General features: G+C 43.7%; 1 protein-coding gene across 1 annotated transcript; it reads left to right on the forward strand.

Moving 5' to 3' along the window:
- Positions 1-170: 170 nt before the first annotated feature.
- LOC102092683 (keratin, type I cytoskeletal 23) lies at positions 171-10,500 on the forward strand. The gene is made up of 8 exons (XM_005513347.4): positions 171-633; positions 3,227-3,309; positions 4,676-4,832; positions 6,385-6,546; positions 6,638-6,763; positions 7,502-7,722; positions 9,310-9,341; positions 9,998-10,500. Exons 1-8 carry the CDS (start codon positions 250-252, stop codon positions 10,099-10,101), a joined length of 1,269 nt encoding a protein of 422 aa, XP_005513404.4. The 5' UTR covers positions 171-249; the 3' UTR covers positions 10,102-10,500.
- Positions 10,501-16,003: the final 5,503 nt, after the last annotated feature.

Below are 16,003 nucleotides of genomic sequence, written 5' to 3' on the forward strand. Positions count from 1 at the left end.
AAAACCAAAAGGGAAGCAACCCGGTATGCGGCTCCGGTTCCAAATAATAACAACAATGTGTGCAGGCTCATAAATGCTTCAGAATTGACCAAGAGGAAGCACGTTTCGCGATGACACAATCTTGTTGCTGTAGTCATTCATCGAAGGGAAACTCCCACAGGAAAAGGCATAAAGCTGCTCAGGGAAGGCTAAGCAGCCGCTCAGTGCTAGGCAGTCAAACATTGGGTTGGATTCACACCAGAGCTAAGCATGGGTACCAGCCAAGGCCCTTTCCAGTTTTTTTCTGGGTCCCTCAGGGGTAGTTCAGGGTGTGTTTTGGCCCAGCAAGGAACTTCTTACAGTGGTGGTGCCAGCAGCTCCCACAGCTCCTGCAGACCCCTCTGGCTGGGGGGGGCAGCGTGGGGAGGCTTTGGCGAGCGCCATGGGGAAAGCATCTTCCTGGGGGGGAACGAGAAACAGACCATGCAAAACCTGAATGACCGTTTGGCTGCTTATCTGGACAAGGTCCGCTCCTTAGAAGCGGCCAACGCTCAGCTGGAAAGCTGCATCCGAGAGTGGCACAGGACAAAGTCCCACGGCAAGAGGCATGACTTGAACCAGTACGAGCAGAACGTCACTGACATGCAAAGGCAGGTAAGTGAGAGCTGCAAGTGACTGTCATTCTGTGCTCTTTTAAGGAATCTGGGGACTCACTTGTGCTGATGGCTTTCCTTTAAAGAAGGTTAAATAAAACCTTTTAAATGTTAGAGATACTAATGAAAGCGGTTACAGGACCTGGGTATAAACAAGGAGAACGGGATACAAGAAAGAAAAGGAGGCGAGGGGGATTCTGCAAAGACTGGTGCTAAAAGGAGGTTTTTACGCTGCCAAGCATTCGTTTCGGTACATGAAACTGCGCTTTGAGTAACTATGTCTGGCAGAACTCAACCTTTCTGACGGCACATGTACCCAAGCGAATTACAAAGCCGGCGATGTGAAGAGGCTGCGTTCTTCACGCAGCCGGTCTGCAGACGTACCCTGGCGTTCCATTTCTTTGATTCCTGCAGTAGCAGACAATGAAACTGCAGGAGTTTTGGGTCCAATGAGCTTATGTAATCAGATGGAAAAATACTTCATTGTAATTAAGAAAATAGCAGTGACAAATTCCTTGTGGATGTTTTCACTGTAATTAAAAGGAGAATTTCTGGTTCCTGCCAGTAGTTAATATTAATGTTCAACAGTAACTCTTTCAATCTCCCAAACTCACGTGTCTTCAAATTTAAGCATATTATTAATCTGTATTCATAATGAGCATACCTAGCACTGTAACCGTCTGTGTGACTAATCAGTGTAATTAACTTTACGTAGACGTATGGGGCAAAATCCAAAGCTATTCCAAATGCGACGTCGCAGTTTTCCCTCCACTTTTTATAATACAGTTACTCGGCATTCTCAAGACCCTGAGTATTTTTGCTTTCAAAAGGGCTCGGAAATGGTGTTATCCGGCATCTTTGCTCGTTGAGGCCCGAGACTTAATCAAGCTCCTTGCTCAGTGTTAAAAGTGTTGCCTCCAGGCAGAAGATGAGGCATCCCGACCACAGCCAGCGTGTAGGGAGAGCCAGGATTGTCATCACCTCTTTCTGTGTTAAGGATAAAGAAAGGTCATCCATCTCCAGACCTATCGCTTCAGCACCTTATTTCATTTCTTTAGCTGATTCAGTGATAAAAACTTGTTCGTCAAGAATATAAATGTCTTCGTATTGATTTGGAATCAATGAATCAGGAAGATTTAGGAAGACAATGAGACGAAAAACATAATGCTGGTTGGGGTAAAGCCCTCACTTTTGAGCAGGTTGTACCCAAAACTCTTATTTTGAACCCTCACCACTCAGATATCTGTCACTGGCCACAGGCACCTGTGGCCACTGATCCACTGAACTGGGCAATGATCACTCACTAACGACAGTTCAGTGGCCTAACCCAGAACTGACACTTTAAATTATTGCAATTAGCCCCATGACTGCCAGTAAAATGAGTGAAAATATAGCATGAGATGATGGAGTTCAGGATCTCCTGTGGCAGGAGCAGGATAGCAAGCAGAATTGCAACCCTGGATTTCAGCAAGGCAAACTTTGGCCTTTTCAGGCAATTGCTGGGGGAAATCCCATGGGCAAGACTGCTTGAAGGTAAAGAGGCCCAAGATAGTTGGTTTGTGTCCAGGGACTGTTTCTACCGGGCACAAGATCAGAGCATCCCGACACGTAGGAAGTCAAGGAAGGAGCCAGGAGAGCTGCGTGGTTAAACAGGAACTGCTGGGGATGCTCAAGTGGAAGAGGAGAGTTTCTAGACCATGGCAGGAGGGGCTGGCCACTTGGGGAGAATATCAGGCTGTTGTCAGAGGGTGTAGGAGGCAACTAGGAAAGCTCAGGCCTCCTTAGAATTCAACCTGGCAAGAGGGGTCAAGGACAACAGGAAGAGCTTTTTCCAATACGTGGCAGATCAAACTAACAGCAGAGGCAATGTAGGCCACTGATGAACGAGGTGGGTGCCCTGGTGACAGAAGATCCAGAGAAGGCAGAGTTACCGAATGCTTCTTTGTCTCTGTCTGCTCTGCCGGGGGCTGTCCTGAGGATCCCGTACTGCTGAGGCCCCAGAGGAAGGCAGGACAGTGGAGGAGTTTGCCTGGGCTGATGAGGACTGGGTTAGGGAGCAGTTGGGCAATCTGGACACCATAAATCAATGGGTCCGGATGGGATGCACCCGCAGGTGCTGAGGTCATTGCTGGACCACTCTCCATCACCTTTTCCAAGTCTTTGGAAATGGGAGAGGTGCCTGAGGACTGGAGGAAAGCAAATGGCACTCCAGTCTTCAAAAAGGGCAGGAAGGAGGACCCGGGGAACTCTAGACTGGTCAGCCTCACCTCCACCCCCGGGAAACCAATGGAACAGCTTCTCCTTGGTGCCATCTCAAGGCACATCAGGGAGAAGAGGGTCATTAGGGGTAGTCAACATGGCTTCACCAACGGGAAGTCGTGCTTGACCAACCTCATTGACTTTGATGAGGACATAACAAGATGGATGGATGATGGCAGAGCAGTGGACTAAGCTGCCTCTATTCATTTACTCTCCTTAACATGGGGATTCTATTATTTAGATGCTTCCTAAGAGCAGCAGGGAGTCTAAACCAGCATTATTCACCATCACCATATGGCAACGCTGAGTCTGCTGTTGGATTCTCTGTTTTCCAGATTGAGGATGGCAAGATCACCAATGCCAGTATCCTTTTACAAATTGATAACGCTAACATGGCATCAGAAGACTTCAGGCTCAAGTAAGATCTTCTTTGGTTTCCTGATTAAGTTTGAAAGAGGATTAAGCAAAATATTGCTTTTTCTTGATAATCCAATATGAAACTGATTTTACTGAGGCTTGCTGCTGATACTGGATAAATAAAACCGATGTAGAACAGAAAAAGTCCCAGAAAGGATAAAAAGGATGTACAAACCACAAATGATTGCTGAACAATCTTGAGTCACCCTGTTTATGATACTTAGTTCAGGTCCTGAAGAGCAGGTTTTGCAGCAGGCATTTGATACCTGTGACAAAAGGCATTTAAAACTGTCATCTGGGAACACAAATTAACCCTTCTCTGCACCCTTCCCCAGTCCAGCCCAAACCATTTCCTGTACTTATCACCTCCAGCTCCGCAGGGAACACCCGTCCTGCCATATTTCTGCTTTGCAGCCCCAGTTTTGCCGCAGTAAATGGGCCAGTGCTGCCTCGGCAACGGGTGCACAGTTTGATATCTGTACGTTGTTGGAAGTTCTCAGAAAGCCAAGATATTTGGACAGAAAACTTGCAGGTAGATCTTTGCAGAGGAAAGGAATTTATGTTAGCCTTAGGAATCATGAAGATTTGTCTTATTTTCAATAGATGATGATCAGCTGTTAAAAAAAAAAATCTCAGCTTTTGGCAATATTGTATTGCCAAATACACTACTTAGAGACTCGGAACCCCAGACGGTGTCTATCTTTGCCTTCGTTATCAATCCGTACTGTCATAAAAAGGAAACAGAGGCTGAGGGATTGAACGTAGAAACATCAATAGACCCCCCAAAAATGAGGTAAAGGGAGAGACACTGAGGAGCAAAATGCTTCATGTGCCCAAAGGAAGATGGGGCAGGATCCTTCTGACCTTGGCTCACTACAGATGCCAAACTGCAAGAGGTTAGAGAGGAACAGTGATAACTGGCTTCCGTGACATTTTTCCTGAAAAGTCATAGTTTTGGAAAAACTAAAGAGAGCATTGTTGTCGATACTGTTTCACACCTTCATTGGCAGGTTTTTGAGAGCCATATTCTCAGAGCTCTCACAACCTGGTGAATGTTAAAATGCAAAAAGGAAAATGGAAGAAAGAGCGATTATTTCATACCATATAGGACGAGCTGTGAGGAAGAATGAAAAACAACAATTAAACCCATCTTGTTTTTTAAGACTATCCTAGAATATTCAAATGAGGTATTTTAGAAACAGAATTTGTTTCCTTGGTTTTGTCGTCCCTAGTTCCATACAAGGAGGACTTTAGCAAGTCTACCAGGAGGACTTTAGCAAGTCTATTTCTGTTCGATACTCCTCAGCCAAAGGTGAGAACGGGTCTGTTCTCAACGAGCATGTGTTATCTTCTTTCTCCTGGTGAAGGTACGAAGCAGAGAAGACTCGCAGGCAGGGAGTGCAGCTCGATGTCGAGAACCTGCGCAAGGAGCTTGATGGCCTGACCATAGTGAAAACAGACCTGGAAATGGAAATCGAAGGCTTGAGAGAAGAGCACATCCTCAGGAGGAAAGACCACGAGGAGGTAGAAAACGTTCCACTTGGTAAAATCCTATCACACGAATCTTCACTACCGTGTAATTAACTTTGAGTAAGATCCACAATCTATAAATGGGATGGATGATTCAGAACCTAATCGTGTTTCTAACGAAGCCAATAGGAGTCAGATGAGACACAAAGTTTGGGTACTACTTTACCAAGTAAACTGGGATTTCAGGAAGGATAACAAGTGGTTGTATTTGTTTTCTCCCACTCTTTTCTAGTCACCACCCCATCTGTCATATGTAGCTAATAATAACTTACGCATTCAACAGAAAATGTTCTCAGAAATACTTAGATATAAATACACAGATTTCAAGTCAATAGGAAATGTTGCTGGCTGCTGTTGAGTTTTATTTATCACAGACTTTCCCCTCAGCTCTGGATATACCAGTTCACAGCACCACAGAAACACGGAGGGGTTGCGGTTGGAAGGGACCTCTCCAGGTCACCTTGTCCACCCTCCCAGCCCAATAGGGACACCCAGGGCAGGTTGACCGCAACTGAACAGACCTCGAGTTCTGGAAGGATCCAAATTTAAAAGAACGGTTGGTGAAGTAAAGTAAAATTACTTATCCTTGCAAAAGCCTAAGCACAATAATTATATTATAATAATAATTGTCAAAAAACATGCTGCTCTGAATCCTTCCGCAGCTCTACCGCAGTGGTGTCTGTTATTCCCACATATATAACACCACTGCTTGACACGGTGCTCTTGTCAGCTTGCGTGATCTGCTGCTGTTTTCAGTTATTACCTAATGCAGAACCAAACATCCTACTCAGTATCTGTGGGTTATTAAAATGGAGAATGGAAACACAAGGCTTCCACAGCAGTAGGTGAAGCTGTTTTGGGTTGACCCCTTCTGGCCAAGGACACCCCTAAAGAGCTGTAACACAGCAGCAACCAGCGGAGCCACCAGTGCACCCAGTTGATCCCAGTTTGGAGGCCGTGATGTCATTCCCTGCAATGCTGCTTTGCCTGGGCGCTTTGGAAAATGGCACCTCGCACACAAGACTGTGCTACACCAAAAGGAATGTTACCGTACCTGCTCAACTTGCCCTGTAATTATGTTGTTTACACAGTAATTATACGCTTTAATCCAATTATTGCTTTAACAATTACATAGAACTTTTACATTACTCTCCTGTAAACTTAGTTATAGTTCCATAAATATTAACATACAGGGTAAGAAAGATGAAATTACTGTTAGATTTTCATCAAAGGCTTTAGGTTCCTGATACATAAATCAATAAAAAAGGTTAGTGCTTCTTCATTAAGTCTGTATCTTCCAGAAACATTATATGAAAAGATCTTCCGATGGTTTTTACTAAGTTCTCTAGCACAGAGAAGCAGATATAAGTCACAGGTTTAAGTCACATCACAGTACTATCCATACATGAATATATGTAAAAATTAACCTACCATAAGGAAAAAATATTCAGGGTGTTGTGAGAGGATGGAACTGAAGAAAACAGGAATTAAAACCTCCCACTTTCATAAACAAGTTCGCTTGTTTCCTCTGCTAATATCTCAACAGGACATGGAAGCAAATCGCTCATCACAAGACTTCAAAGTCAATGTAAAAGTAAATGCGGCACCTCCCGAAGACTTAGCCAAGATTCTAGCAGAAATAAGAGAAGATTATGAAGCCATAATTGAAAAGAATCGTCAAAGCCTGGACAGCTGGTACAGAGAACAGGTAATGACTGTTTTCTGCTCATTTCAAGCCCCCTGTTGCCGTCTATGAGCGGTCAGAGTCATTTAAGCTCTTCTCCTGCGTTTGGTTCCAGAGCACAGCGATGGCCCTGGCAGCAACGCCGAACCCCGAGCAGATCCAGCGCAACGAGAACGAGATCAAGGACCTCAAACGCACTTTGCAGTCCCTGGACATCGAGCTGCAGGCGCAGATGAGCAAGGTACCTATTGTCGGCATCTCTTGGCACTGTCCTTTCATATGTTCTCAGAAACCACCACGGACCTACTCTACATTTAAACCCACAGCCTCGTATAAATTTGTTGTAGTTATTAAAGTATCAGCGAAATGGGAATTTGGACCATGCATGGCTTTGCCAGAATATGCCAAGTAGATTCAGCAAGCGACCCCAAGGAGCGAAAAATATGTGTCTCTCCTTAGAACAAAATAAGGAGAGAAAAAAAAGAAGAGATAGGATAGCTCACTGCAGGATCTAGAAAGAAAAAATGTCCAAGAAGACAGACAGGAATACAAATTTCATATTTACAACCCCTGCTATAACGCATGAAATACATGAAGTGCGAAAAACATTGGTAGGGAATCTTCAAAAATATTCCTCGGCTTTTGCACAGGTTAAAGCTCAAATACTCATGACTTGGAGATTTTGGAGCAATTCTGGACAGTAAATGCAGAGCTGGCAAAAGAGCCAACAGGTCCAGGATTGCAGCTCCTGAGCAGACAGAACACACAGGGGTAAATCACTCAGGTTTTGCCTCTCATTATGCACACATGACACAGCTTCATGATCCTGCTGTCTTCACATGAATAGTCATGCACATGCATAAGTGTTTCAACTGCCACAGTCTTAATTTTGCAATCTTCTAGCTAGAGACCCAATTTCCTGGCGTTTTTTGCGTTATATCTCCCCATAAATAATAACCGTGGTGTTCTCTGCTGTCAGAAACACATGCTGGAAGACACCCTGGCTGACACTCGGAATTACTACGCTGTTGCGCTTCAAAACATGCAGCAGATCATCTCCAAATGTGAGGAAGAGCTGAGCCAGGTCCGTCACGACACTAAGCAGCAAAACAACCAATACAAGGTGCTTCTTGGGATCAAAACCCGGCTGGAGAAGGAAATCTCCACTTACCGCCTGCTGCTGGAAGGGAATGTTGACGGGTAAGGAAAAGCCGCCCGGACTGGAATAGATGAGAAGACAGTTCTCATATTTGGGTTATTTATTTGTTTGTTTGTTTATGCTTAATGAAAGCTTGCAAGTTCCATACTACATCAAGGGTTGGTATTTTAATGTGATGGGTCATAATAAAAAGCCTGAGCCACTTAGTCTACAGAGAAACTCGTACCCGTGTAATTTGGATCACCTAAATTAATTTAACTTTTTATTAAAAAAAATCTACATTCCCACAGCATGCCTATCTCAGCACAGGAAAAAAGCCAATCTCAGCAAAATTCACAGTCATTTCCAACCTTCAAAACAAGTTCCAGACCTAAAAGAATCCTGGAGATGAGTTCAGATGATTTTTGGCCAGTCAGCTGCAGGTCACGGTGTGGACAGGACACCCCTCTGCTGATGGCTCTGGGCTTGGTCTGAAATCTCTGCATCTCTCTATCCTTATTCTTCTTATTATTCTCTTATATACAGAGTATGCCATAGAAAATCAGAAAAGGGAGGATTAGCAGCCTTTATAACTGGAAATCTCAGGGAGGCAGGACAGTATGGCACCGAGTACAGGGTTATTTTTCAGAAGCCAAAATGGGATCAACTTGAGCAACTCAGAATATATGAGAAACTGTGCAACTGCCCCAATAAAAGCAGTAATGAATGTACACAGGAACAGGTTCCAGTGAGAATATCTGTACCTATGGGGTTGTAGCTGGGCTTGCATCAGTGGGGCATCGCTCTGGAGTTGATGAAGGCTGGGAGGCCTCCCATACCCTGGGGTGAAACTGGTGTGCTCAGCTTGCTCTCTGAAATGCCTGCACACCAATGCGTGCAGCATGGGGAATAAGCAGGAGGAATTAGAAACCTGGGGGCCCTGGGGACAGAAGGGTAACCATGAGCCAGCACAGTGCTTCCTCTAACCCAAACCAAGAGATGCTCAGTGGATAGCAGCAATAATAACTTTAATAATAATAATAAATATGATGATAAATGGACAGATATAAAGGGTCATTAGATACTGAATTACTGATTAGATTAGATTATTAGATTAGATTATTAGATTCTGAGTTACTGAATGCCTTCTTTGTCTATGACCTATTAGAGAGCAGCGTAGGGGAAAGGGACCTGGGGGTCCTGGGGACAGCAGGGTGACCATGAGCCAGCACTGGGCCCTTGTGGCCAGGAAGCCAATGGTACCTGGGGTGGGTTAGAAGGGGGTGGTCAGTAGGTCAGAGAGGTTCTCCTGCCCCTCTGCTCTGCCCTGGGGAGACCACACCTGGAATATTGTGTCCAGTTGTGGCCCCTCAGTTCCAGCAGGACAGGGAACTGCTGGAGAGAGTCCAGCGCAGCCACCAAGATGCTGGAAGGAGTGGAGCATCTCCCGTGTGAGGAAAGGCTGAGGGAGCTGGGGCTCTGGAGCTGGACAAGAGGAGACTGAGGGGGGACTCATTCATGTTCACAGATCTGTAAACATGATATCATAGTAGCATGAAGTCTTCTTCAAATCAGTGAGAAGAAAGGGAGGAATAACTTCTTGAAATTAGTATAATCATTATTTTTTCTCTGTTTTATTACATTTACAGGACAGCAAGAAAATCTGAATCAAAATCTACAGGTAAAAGTCCCTTATTTTATTCTCTATAGTGACTCTTAATTATTGTCACTTCCAACCAAATTTTACTCAGAATAATTTTAATCTTACATTCATGAGCTATGAAGGGTTTGCACAGCAGTTAATTCTCATGTAGGCCATATTTGAGAATAATTTCAGTGATTCATGTGCCTCATGAAGGGCTGTGCTTCGGAGAACATTCCTGCTGTGTCTGCCCATTTGTGGACTATCTTCAGACTGCCCTGTTAGTCAAACACATTGTCCAAAGCTCAGACTCGAGCCTAAAGCTTTCATGGTCTATGAGGAGGCACAGAGACTAAGTGCGGTGACTAAAACAGTGTTAGGGCTGGAGAGTAAACAGAAAATCTGCATGTCTGCAAACTCCTATTCTGGCATGAACATGACCTGCAGACATTCCGGATAGTGTGCTCTGAAGTTGGATTTGCATTGGCTGGGATGCAGCTGGATTATTCATCTGCCATGACCTGGGCAGGACACAGGGTGACAATAATGAGTATTGACTTAAAGGGGAACATGTAAAGATAAATCAGTCAAGGAGGCAGCTGGTAAATTAGTGCAAATGAAGCTTTCCCTGCATCATCTTGTCTCAGCATTGCTTCTTGTTTAATTAACCTGTTTTTTATTATTATTTCGCTCAGAACGCGCTGCGCTGGCTAATCGGAAGATCAAAGCGATTGTCCATGACAGCGTGAACGGGCAGGTGGTATCATCCACCATCAACGAGATCCACCAGCAAGCGTGAAATCAAAAGTTCTGCTGACGACTGGTTTTCTGCGCCACCACCAGCTGCACGTTGGTCTCCTTGTGTGTCAAACAGGGACACTACAGTGAACTCTCCCCTAAAATGATTTGCAGCCTAACAGGGGAAAAATGCCATACAGAGCTAGGTGTAGCTGGTATGGTTATTTTAAAGAGCTTTTAGACATCAAAATGCCAAAGAAAAGCTATTCATTGAAAATGACTGGCTGAGCTGGTAATATATGTATTAAGCACATCTCGCGGGGGCATGAATCTCTACCTGTGATTCATTTATTGCTCTGCAAATTAACTGTAATTTAAAGTGAATAATCTCTCAACTCTTCTCCTGGTCTTATGGCTCTCATCATATACCTCACTGCAGCCAATAAATTCTTTACAATTACTCGTTCTGGTTGTCGGAATTTCCAATTTTGCTTTTTCTTACATACGCAGCAGTGTTACTGACATCGGTCAAGGCTGCAAAAGCCTCATTGTTGCAGGAGGTATAAAACTGGAAGGACACAAAAAGAGAAGAAAAGAGTCAACACAAGTTAGAGTTGACATTTACATAAGCAAAACTATTTGATTTCCCTGTATACGACTTTTCAATGCCACTGCTTAAAACAGCATCAGCAGGATTGTTGTAAAGTCCACTCTGCTAAAACAGTCACCCTAGAAACCCTTCTTTACTCTTCAGCTTTAGTTTTAACTGCCTTTACACGCTCCTTCAAAGAGTATAGGTACTTTCCAGATACTCTCATTCTTTCTCAGTGACCCATTTAATTCAAAAAACCATTTGAGCCCGATCATTGACTCGGCAGGAGACCAGGCAGCAAAAAGAATTTCCAGCAATACGCAAAGCTAAAAACTGAGCAAGAAAGAGAAATATCACAGAATGTATCACAGAATGTCAGGGACTTGAAGGGACCTGGAAAGCTCATGCAGTACAATCCCCCCATGGAGCAGGAACACCCAGATGAGGTTACACAGGAAGGTGTCCAGGCGGGTTGGAATGTCTGCACAGGAGACTCCACAACCCCCTGGGCAGCCTGGGCCAGGCTCTGCCACCCTCACCATGAAGAAGTTTCTTCTCAAATTTAAAGTGGAACCTTTTGTGTTCCAGTTTGAACCCGTTGCCCCTTGTCCTGTCACTGGTTGTCACTGAGAAGACCCTGGCTCCATCCTCCTGACACTCACCCTTTAGATACCTGTGAAAATGAGTGAGTCCCCCCTCAGTCTCCTCTTGTCCAGCTCCAGAGCCCCAGCTCCCTCAGCCTTTCCTCACACGGGAGATGCTCCACTCCCTTCAGCATCTTGGTGGCTGCGCTGGACTCTCTCCAGCAGTTCCCTGTCCTGCTGGAACTGAGGGGCCACAACTGGACACAATATTCCAGGTGTGGTCTCCCCAGGGCAGAGTAGAGGGGCAGGAGAACCTCTCTGACCTACTGACCACCCCCTTCTAACCCACCCCAGGTACCATTGGCTTCCTGGCCACAAGGGCCCAGTGCTGGCTCATGGTCACCCTGCTGTCCCCAGGACCCCCAGGTCCCTTTCCCCTACGTTGCTCTCTAATAGTTCATTCCCCAACCTATACTGGAAGACTGTTTAGTCAAGGAAGACTGTAAAGCAGAACGAAGACAGACAAAATGGATCATAATGACTGTCTGTACAGATTTACATTCCAAAGTCGACGTTTGCATATAAACCAGTGTGTTCAGGGCAGTCTCATATTCATGAGCAAAATTGTCATCGCACTCTTTCGTACCTACTCATAAGGGACATCCATACAGGATCCCTCTCACCTGCTTTGCTTTGAAACAAGGCTCACAAAAGTGACAATTTCAAAGAAGATGCAGATTTAACATAAACAAAGTCCATCTCTATATAATGTTTTCTTACCGGCATGTTAGGACCAGTTCACTATTCCCCTTCCCTCCTCAACTCTCCACCCTTGTTGCAGAAAGAGATCCCAACAGCACTGAATGGATTACCTAATGGTTTCTTTAAATTGGGTAAAACTTGTAATACAGGATTAGTAACTCTTGGCTAATTAACAATGTCCTTCCTTATGGCTTACCAGATGCAACAAGACCTGGTATTTGCAGCATCTGGACAAAATGTGCCTGGGTTTTCTGAGAACAGTTTGCTGTGTTAGTTGAAGCCATAGTCTCTTATGAAATTTACATGGCACAACCACATTGCTGTGATACAAATAACTACAAAAACTTCTAAGCAGCCCCTTATTTCTAAATCAAAGTAGCTATGCTTTGTGCGAAGCTTTGATTACGCTGATCTACAAGGAAAGACGGAAGAACGAATAGTTTAAGTGCTTTATAGACCACACGTGTCCTTATTTCACCGGCTTTCCTCATGTCCTGGTGTCCCCATATGCCTGTTGTATTCTATGGTAAAAATTGCTTATTTCTGAAGAGTTTTTCATGGTTTCAGGATAATATGTGTAATTGCAGATTGTCTCTTTGTTGAACAGCTTATGAGCCTGTGTCACCGGCCATATGTTGTCCTGTATCTACTGGTTATTCATTATTTCGGAATCTGTGTTCTGGTAGATAAGCCGCGCATTTCTAAATGTATTTAGGGTAGGTCTGCACCCTGAATAATAAACAATGATATTAATATTTACCCCTTGCATGCACTGTCAACATTACATTCTCACGACACGCTGAGAGATGAACTTAGGGAGATAATGAAAGGGGGAATTATTATTTTATTGCTTGAGAAATTAGAAAAAGAGATGACACAACTTGCTCAAGGCTGCAAAGAAAGTCCCTGATAGCAACTAAATTAGAATTCATCACTTCACAGCTTCTACTTAGCACAGCTATTAGATAAAAGAACTTCCATGCAGTTACGGCAATTCTTTCTGTATCTGATTGCGCTGCAGAGAGAATTAGATGGATTCATCTCCAGTGCGAACTACCGGTCAAGACCCTACACATCCTTCCATATATTCTTCAATCTACATGTGCCTATAGCCCTACTGAAGTTAGTCCTGTACAGAACACTATGTCTGAGTCTTTGGTGATTTTGTAATATTGGGGAAACTTTGTTAAAGAGATGCTCCCCAACCTGGGAGACAGTCATTGTACTAAAACTGCTTGAACTCTGCCAGCTGGTATTTATTCTACTTCATTATTAAATATACCCAGAAGAGCTGTTTCAACAATAAGGGAATGATTGACTCAGGCCCAAAGAAATCGCAATGTCAAAAATTTGGAGTATCGTAAAAAAAATAACACACTCAAAGTGAATATATTCTATTTCCCATAAATGGAATAGGACAGCAAAAAAGGATCAGTAGGAGATAATGTCATTTCTAAGTCTAAGTGAATGATGCAACAATAGTTTTGCAAACTAACAAGCCACAGGAACTCACAGACTATAAAAGGAGGCTGAAACCATCAGCATTCGCAAATCACTTCTGGTAGTTTCACCTGCCATTTAAGGAAGTCCTGCACTAAATAATCCTCCAACGTGATTTATAACAGACTTGACTGCACTCCAGAAGGCGCATGAGTCACAGCTCATTTCACCTGTAGAAATGTTCAAACTTATTAAGGTGCATTACAATAGGCGCTTTGGTAGGTGAATTGTTGATCCTCTGGGAGAAGTTTGCAGTGAGGTAATGCAGTCACGGTCTGTGCTGTTCATCACACATTCTTTCTGGTGATGTGGCCACACATTGGCACGTTTCTCTCTTATTGATGAACAAGACATTCATGCAAAATGCAAAATTTCTGCTTTCTGCCCGCCTTGTTAACACAGAGGCAAAAATAATCAAGTCACTTCAGCAGAAGAAGGGAAAAATCTTGCTTTTATAACACTGCTAAAAACACCGTTTGCGTGCTGTTATTGAAGCAGAGAGAATGGGCAGAAGAGCTGGTGAAATATTTCACAATGTCCACACCCTGACCTATAAAGGTTTCTAAAGTTTTGCTGGGAGATGCCTGTTCCTGTGTATGAATCATTAGAAAAGGGAAGATCTATAAACAGGGAAGCAAGGAAAGAATAATGCTGGAGGGGCCAGCAGCCCCCATCCTCCCCACATCCTGAATTATACAGCAAGAGCATCCCAATTATTCACCCTACTCATCCATTTGGCTTTGTGAAATCACAAGTAATTTTTCACTACCTATTGCTTCCTTATAATTCCTTCCTCAGTAAGTTCTTTTGTTTCTTTTCACGTTGTATGCTTGTGATATTTCTAATTGTATGGCTACGCTAAAACGACCTACTCAAGCCACATGTCTATGGGTTAGCATCAAAGAATCATTTGCAAAAATATCACGTTAAACATAAGCGTCAAAACGCAGTTTGGACATTCCTTATGGTAGGAGCTCAGAGCTGATGATGTACCAGACATGACCTAATGGTGAAACAGGTGTGTGGCGGCCGCTTCTGGACACCCTCATTTGCCTTTGCAAGGTCTGAATATGCATCAGAAGCTTAAAGGTACAAAACCATAACACCAGCTGTGGTAAAACCACTTTCAATAACTATCTAGACTTCAGGGGTGATTTTCTTGTTGTTTCCCGGCATCCTAAGCACAAGTCAATAGGAGTTAAGTTGATAGGGTGTTATTACGGTCTATAGAAAGCAAAAAAAACTAGGAACATGTATTTCAGTTTAGAGGAATAATAATTTGGAACAGACAGGGAAAAGAGGGGGAAACAACCAAGCTGAAGTAGCTGCAGAAAATGAACCCACCACATTTTCATTCCTCATTAATGAGACCAATTATCAATTTTTGGAAGGCACTTTGCTGCTTCTTAGTCCATCTCACCACAGCACAGTCCCAAGCCAGTTACCAAGACATTCTGCGAATGGACACGTTTCACTGGAAATAACTTTGTTGCTATGCAGGAAAAGATTGCTGTCTAAAAATTAAGACGCTCGAGCATCAGTCATAAAGAAAGGGGCGTGATTTGAAAGGATAATGAACATTCCTGTCCTCAAAAACTCCGCTTTCAAGATTTAGAAAGCCAGATAATACTTGTTGCCATTGCTTACAAACTCACCGCCATACACAACGCTAAACTCCTGTAATTACAGCTTGTGGCTGCAAAGCTAAACATTACCTTAAACATTTGGCCACGAGAGTTATGCGAAAAATTTCTCTTCTGGATATAGGACCAGAAAAGTGGGTAATACGTGAAATTTCGTTATGTAATGTGTGAATGGCATTAACCGCGTTCAGGTTCCAGCACGGATTTGCCCGTTGCGGCGCACAACAAGCAGATCTGCACATGTAACTCTCTTAAGACGGCGTGTGGTGGCCTCTAGTGACAAACAGGGATATTATACTGTTCTACACGCGGTGCTTCTGCTCCAAATAGCGACCAAGTGTGGCCTGAGCCCGACCCCAGGAACCGCTCACTCCTCCTGTCCCCATGCCCTGTGTGCGGCTCCAATTCCTAATTGGAAACTCCATGTGAAGCTTTTATATAATGGACATTCCTAAAAGCGCATGGCTTTCTCAAGAGATGTATTTCCATCCTCTTTTCATTACTTTTCAATACCTGACTGCCTGACACAGATCCTGAAGCTGGAGTTCTATCCCAGGTTTCTTCTCTTTACAAAGCAAACAACCTACACAAATAGGAATACATGCAATACAGTGTGAGCGTACATAACTACTATAGCATATTATTGGTGTGTGCACATATTTGCATGGGGCCATGAAAATTGTATTTGCCTACTGAATCATAAAAATGTTGTTTCCCGGCATCCTAAGCAGAAGTCAATAGGAGTTAAGTTGATCGGCTGTTATTACAGTCTATAGAAAGCAACAAAAATTAGGAACATGTATTTCGTAAAAATGATTCAGTTCAGTAACTATTTCAGCATTATGGAACTGAGAAAAACCAGTGAGCTGAAATACCCCCCAT

Source organism: Columba livia, chromosome 23 (assembly GCF_036013475.1).
Source record: "Columba livia isolate bColLiv1 breed racing homer chromosome 23, bColLiv1.pat.W.v2, whole genome shotgun sequence".
NCBI lineage: Eukaryota > Metazoa > Chordata > Aves > Columbiformes > Columbidae > Columba > Columba livia.